Here is a 6702-nt window from a genome sequence, read left to right as displayed (position 1 = left end):
CAGAGTCTTATGCAACTGCAACATGACCTCAGTACTCTGGAACTCAATTCCTCTACCAATAAATGCCAGTACGCCATATGCCTTCTTCACTGCACTATTTACCTGGGTGGCAACTTTCAAAGATCTGTGTACATGGACACCAAGATCCCTCTGCTCATCCACACTACCAAGTATCTGACCATTAGCCCAGTACCCCGTCTTTTTGAGACAGAGAGTAGTAGTTGAAGTGAGTTTCTCAAAATGGAGAAAGGTGACCAGTGGTGTTCCATAGGGGTCAGTATTGGGGCCACTGTTGTATGTAATACACATAAATGATCTAGAAGAAGGCACTGTTGGTATGATCAGCAAGTTTGCAGATGACATAAAGATTTGTGGAGTAGCAGAAAGCATAAGGGACTGTCAGAGAATACAGGAAGACATAGATAGACTGGAGAGTTGGGCAGAAAACTGGCGGATGACTTTCAATCCAGACAAATGTGAGATGATGCATTTAGGCAAGTCTAATTCTAGAATGAATTATACAATGAATGGAAGAGCCTTGGGAAAAGTTGATGGACAGAGAGATCTGGGGGTGCAGGTCCATTGCACCCTGAAGGTTGCTGCACCGGTGGAGAGAGTGGTCAAGAAGGCATATAGTATGCTTGCCTTCATTGGAGGGGTATTGAGTATAAGAGCTGGCAAGTCATATTAAAATTGTACAAGACGTTGTTTCGGCTGCATTTAAAATACTGTGTACAGGTCTGGTCACTACATTACCAAAAGGATGTGGACACTTTGGAGAGGGTGCAGAGAAGGTTTAGAAGGATGTTGCCTGGTATAGAAGGTGCTAGCTATGAAGACAGGTTGAGTAGGTTAGGTTTATTTTCATTAGGAAAAGGAGATTGAGGGGGGACCTGATTGAGGTTTACAAAATCATGAAGGGTATAGACAGGGTGGATAGAGACAAGCTTTTTCCCAGGGTGAGTGATTCAATAACGAGAGGTCATGCTTTCAAGGTGAGAGGTGGCAAGTTTAAGGGGGATACACATGGTAAGTACTCCACCCGTTACTAGCAGAGGCAGTAGAAGCAGGCATGGTAGATTCATTTAAGATGCGTCTGGACAGATGCATGAGTAGGTGGGGAGTAGAGGGATACAGATGTTTAGGAATTGGCCGACAGGTTTGGACAGTACATTTAGATTGGCTCAGGCTTGGAGGGCCGAAGGGCCTGTTCCTGGGCTGTAAATTTTCTTTGTTCTTTGTTCTTTGTATACATGACCCACTTTCTGCGTAAAGATATTGTCCCTCGTTCGTGTTTGAACCTTCCTCCTCTCACCTTAAAAATATGTCTCTTTGTCTTGAAATCCCCACCCTAGGGAAAAGACAGCTACCATTTACCTTATCTATACCCCTCATAATTTTTCAAAACCTCTATAAGGTCAACCCTCAACCTCCCACACTCCAGTGATAAAAGTCCCAGCGTACCCAGCCTCTCCTTATAACTTAAACGTTCCATTCCCGGTAACCTCTTGGTAACTCTCTTCTGAACCCTCTCCAGGTCAATCTTATCCTTCCAATAATAGGGAGACCAGAACTGGACACAGTACACCAGAAGAGGCCTCACCAACGTAGTGTATAACCTCAACAAAACGCCTCATCTCCTATGTTCAAAGGTATGAGCAACAAAGGAAAGCATGCTTAATCCTATCTCTATGTGATACAAACTTCAAAGAATTATGTGCCTGAACCCTGAAGTCTCTCTATTCTACAATTCTGTAAGGGCGTGGGGCGGCACGGTGGCTCAGTGGTTAGCATTGCTGCCTCACAGCTCCAGGGACCCGAGTTCAATTCCAGCCTTGGGCAACTGTCTGTGTGGAGTTTGCACATTCTCCCCGTGTCTGCGTGGGTTTCCTCCGGGTACTCTGGTTTCCTCCCACAGTCCAAAGATGTGCAGGTTAGGTGAATTGGCCATACTAAATTGCTCATAGTGTTTGGTGCATTAGTCAGAGGTGAATGTAGGGGAATAGGTATGGGTGGGTTGCGCTTCGGAGGGTCGGTGTGGACTGGTTGGGCCGAGGAGCCTGTTTCCACACTGTAATGAATCTAATCGAATAAAAGTCTTAAAATGTATTTATCTCGTTCAACGATTTGGCCTCCACAACCTTCTGTGCGAGAGAAAGTTTTAACAGATTCACCATCCTTTGAGTGAGGGAACTTTTCCTCATCTCAGACCTGAGCCACATCCTGAGACTTCTGGTTCTGGACTCCCCACTCAGGGAAAACACTGTCTCTGCATCGAGTCTGTCCAGCTCCTGCACCTTTGCCTTACTTACTGCAGCAAAGTCAGTCATGATTTGAACACCCCTACCATAACTGTTGCAAACTTCTCTGAAGAAGAGACCCAACACAGCTCTCCCAGTCTCTCCACATCACCAACGTCCTTCAACTCCCTTCAAGGAGAGAAATTTTCTTTCCTAAAGGGCATTACTGAACCCAAAGCTTTCCCTTTATAACAATCAAATGATTACTGCTATGATCACCCATTTCTTAATCCAGCATTACACTCCAGAATTTTTAATACCATTGGCTGCTGGAGTGAGGTGAAGTTTAAATTCATGTCCCCAGAATATTAGCCTGGATCTTTGGTGTATTAGCACAGTAATATTACCAGGATGTTGTTGTCTCTTGAGCAGCCATCCTCAAATCCAATAAAGAATTGATCTCTTTTCTTAGAGATTGATCAGAATACCATTACAAGGAATAGGTGAAATGTGGATAAAAGGGAGTTCAATAAACGAAGGAAAAGGAATGAAAAATATGTGGGCCAATGGGCTGAGAAGTGGCAGATGGAGTTTAATTCAGATAAATGTGAGGTGCTGCATTTTGGGAAAGCAAATCTTAGCAGGGCTTATAAACTTAATGGTAAAAGATGTTGTGAAACTTGAACGGGTTCAGAAAAGATTTACAAGGATGTTGTCAGGGTTGGAGGATTTGAGCTATAGGGAGAGGCTGAACAGGCTGGGGTTATTTTCCCTGGAGCGTTGGAGGCTGAGGGGTGACCTTATAGAGGTTTACAAAATTATGAGAGACATGGATAGGGTAAATAAGCAAAGTCTTTTCCCTGGGGTTGGGGAGACCAGAACTAGAGGACATAGGTTTAGGATGAGAGGGGAAAGATATAAAAGAGACCTAAGGGACAACGTTTTCACACAGAGGGTGATACGGTATGGAATTAGCTGCCAGAGGAAGTGGTGGAGGCTGGTACAATTGCAACATTTAAGAAGCATTTGGATGGGTATATGAATCGGAAGGGTTTGGAGGGATATAGGCCGGGTGCTGGCAGGTGGGACTAGATTGGGTTGGGATATCTGGTCAGCATGGATGTGTTGGACCGGAGGGTCTGTTTCCATGCTGTACATCTCTATGACTCTATGTAGGTATTCTGAAAAAGAGTCATATTGCATTAGAAACTCTGAGTCTGTTTCTATTTCCACAGGTCCTGCCAAACTTGCTGAGTTTCCCCAGCACCTTCTGTTTTTATGACAGATTACTGGGATTAGTTAAAGTGAATGAGAGTGTCAAGAGGCATTTCAGATACATAAACACCTGATGTATCCTGTTCCTGTACTGCAAATTGCAGGTAATTTAAAACCATTGCCATTTGGTTTTGTGAAACCATTGCAGCATCTAGCTTATGGATTTTGACTGGTACTCGTCTTTTTCAATGAACAACAACAGCAACCTACATGTCTCGAACACTTTAACATAGTTTAAAGGCACTTTGCAGGAGCATTATCAGCATACCAGAGACATTAGGAAAGAAGATTGAAGGTCTGACCACAGGCATAGGTTTATTAAAGAGATAGCAAAGAGATGGAACAAGCTTGAGGGGCTGAATGGCCTCCTCCTGTTCTTATGTTCTTGTGATCCGATATCCTAAAGGCTGTGAGCAAAGGGGGCAGCAGGAACAGTTTAGGAAGTGAATTCCTAACTGCTGTGATGCCAATAAAGATGCAGTTGGGAAACAAGAGGTCAGCGCTCTGGGAATACAGAGCTTTTGGAGGATGAAAGGGAGAGAAAGGGAGACAGCCAAGAGGAAGGCAATGGAGAACTGCAGCAGGCATTTCTGTATTCCCTGGACCCCTCAACCTTTTTTTTCAGTCAGGTGAGGCTTCAATTGAGTAACCTTATTTCATTAAACACCCTCTGGGCTGTCAATATTCATATTGTTGATAAGCAGAAACAATGGGATCTAATACAATCTAAATATAATGACAAGACTGAGTTCTAAAAGCTACTCTCCAGCCCTGTTATTCATGGGCATTGCACCTGTGTAAAATTGCATTTATTAGCGCCCATTTTCCTACCTTCGCAGTGACGCACTCCGTCTCCTGTGAAGCCTGCATTACAGTAGCATCCGAGTTTCCCGCCCACCACTGTGCAGGTAGCATTCTTGTTGCACACATTACCATTGCAGTTCTTGTCACTGTCATGGTGGGAGCTTGGTGACAGAGAGCACAGATCCAGCAGACTGGACAGCCACACTGTGGGAAAAAAACAACAAGGATGAAGGACACTCAATGGAACATCAAGGATTCCAATTCAAATGGCTGTAGTGTGGTGATTGAAGCATTCCATCGTGTCTTGAATCACTTTTACATCTAATTCAAAGATACATTAGAATTCTGTGTGCCAGTCAGGATAACGTAGCTTAATATGAGGCCATTCAGTGTGTACAATGGATGGAATGTTACTATCCCTGCAATGAGTAAGTGTTCTATAGGAGGAAAATAGGACAAGAATGAAGTCTTCAATTCTCGCTGTTGAGAAATTTTTTTCCGCTTAAATCTTAAGTAGTGACTTCAGACACCTGCCACTGAGCAGTGATGACCTTATTTCTATATATTTGCTGGAGTGAATGTAATGAGGTAAACTAGGTGGATCTCATAGAATATGAGCTCCCTGATTGGGGCTGCTAACCTGGTCCAGTAAGGGAGCCCTGGCTAACCAATATAACGAGGAGGGTCAGAGGTTCTGTTCACTCTGAGAGCTGACTCTGAGGGAGCTGGATCAGTGTCAAGAACTCTCCATGTTTAAATAATCTGATGATGGGATATTGGCCTCGGTGGATTTGTTTCATTTGCAACTGATTAAAGCTCCAAACCACGAAATCATACGTGACTTACAACTCTCTTCTCTTTCAATGAGAAAATAGGCCATAACTCCATCTGACATATAAGTAGGAGCAGACCATTCAGCCCATTGAGTCTGCTCCACCATTCGATGAGATCATGGTTGATCTGATAATGTTTAACTCCAGTTTCCTGCTTCTTCCACAGAACCCTTGATTCCAGCCTTGACAGCTCTCTGTGCTTCAGAATTCAACGGATTCACTATCCTCTGACAGGAAAGTGCCGCAAATTCCTGACATGTAAATCTGAGCAATTCACTGATGGCCTGCTCCGTTACCATACAACTGCAATCTCTGCACAATGTCACTTCATGATCCATGGGTGAATCCTCCTCGATCCATGGTCTATGTAAGTGGGTAGTGGTGAACTAGCAGTCTCACTGTATTGTCCCTCCTGCTCTCGGGTCACTCAGAAACCATTTTGAAGCCTTCAACACTTCCTCCGAAGCTCAGTGATAACCAGGACTTGCATCCTTCTGCTAGGTCACTTTGCAGGCAGGGACAAAAACATATTTCATAGAATTCCCTATAGTGTGGAAGCAAACCTTATGTCCCATCAACCCTCCAAAGACCATCCCACCAGATCCAGTCCTTTACACTATCCCTGTAATCCCACATTATTTAGTTATTTATTAGATTCCATCCAGTGTGGAAACAGGCCATTTGGCCCAACAAATCCACACTGACCCTTCAAATAGAAATCCACTCCCCTAGATTTACCCCTGACCCATGCACTTAACACTATGGGCAATTTAGCACAGCCAATTGACCCTAACCTGCACATTTTTGAACTGTGGGAGGAAACCAGAGCACCCGGAGGAATCCCACGCAGATACGGGGAGAATGTGCAAAATCCACATAGACAGTCGCCCGAGGTGGGAATCAAACCCGGGTCCCTGGCGCTGTGCTAACCACTGAGCCCACCTAACCTGCACATCCCTGTATACTCTGGGGCAATTTAGCATGACCAATCCACTCCAACCTGCACATCTTTGGACTATGGGAGGAATGCATCCAAGGAACAGGAGAATCAGTCCTCCTCCCTCCCTTTCCTAAACCTCTCCATTTCTATCTCGGGCGACCGACTCAACACAGGCATTTACTATAAACCGACCGACTCCCACAGCTACCTGGACTACACCTCCTCCCATCCTGCCCCCTGTAAAAATGCCATCTCATATTCCCAATTTCTTCGCCTCCGCCGCATCTGCTCCCAGGAGGACCAGTTCCAACACCGAACAACTCAGATGGCCTCCTTCTTCAAAGACTGCAATTTCCCCTCAGATGTGGTTGACGATGCTCTCCATCGCATCTCCTCCACTTCCCGCTCCTCCGCCCTTGAACCTCATCCCTCCAACTGCCACCAGGACAGAACCCCACTGGTCCTCACCTACCACCTCACCAACCTCCAGATACATCGTATCATCCTTCGTCATTTCCGCCACCTCCAAACAGACCCCACCACCAAGGATATATTTCCCTCCCCTCCCCTATCAGCATTCCAGAAAGACCACTCCCTCTGTGACTCCCTC

At 45.1% G+C, this 6702-nt stretch overlaps 1 protein-coding gene across 2 annotated transcripts in view; it reads right to left on the bottom strand.

Moving 5' to 3' along the window:
• The window catches only part of adgrl4 (adhesion G protein-coupled receptor L4), a 154562-nt gene that overhangs the window by 130088 nt on the left and 17772 nt on the right, over nt 1-6702 (bottom strand). For both annotated transcript variants that reach the window (XM_043698670.1, XM_043698671.1), the window contains exon 2: nt 4347-4523. In XM_043698670.1, coding sequence (XP_043554605.1) covers nt 4347-4523 — 177 coding nt within the window. The remainder of the gene's footprint in view (nt 1-4346; nt 4524-6702) is intronic.

The sequence above is a fragment of the Chiloscyllium plagiosum genome, chromosome 11 (assembly GCF_004010195.1).
Source record: "Chiloscyllium plagiosum isolate BGI_BamShark_2017 chromosome 11, ASM401019v2, whole genome shotgun sequence".
Classification (NCBI taxonomy): domain Eukaryota; kingdom Metazoa; phylum Chordata; class Chondrichthyes; order Orectolobiformes; family Hemiscylliidae; genus Chiloscyllium; species Chiloscyllium plagiosum.
This window is presented reverse-complemented; position numbering and strand designations above follow the sequence as displayed.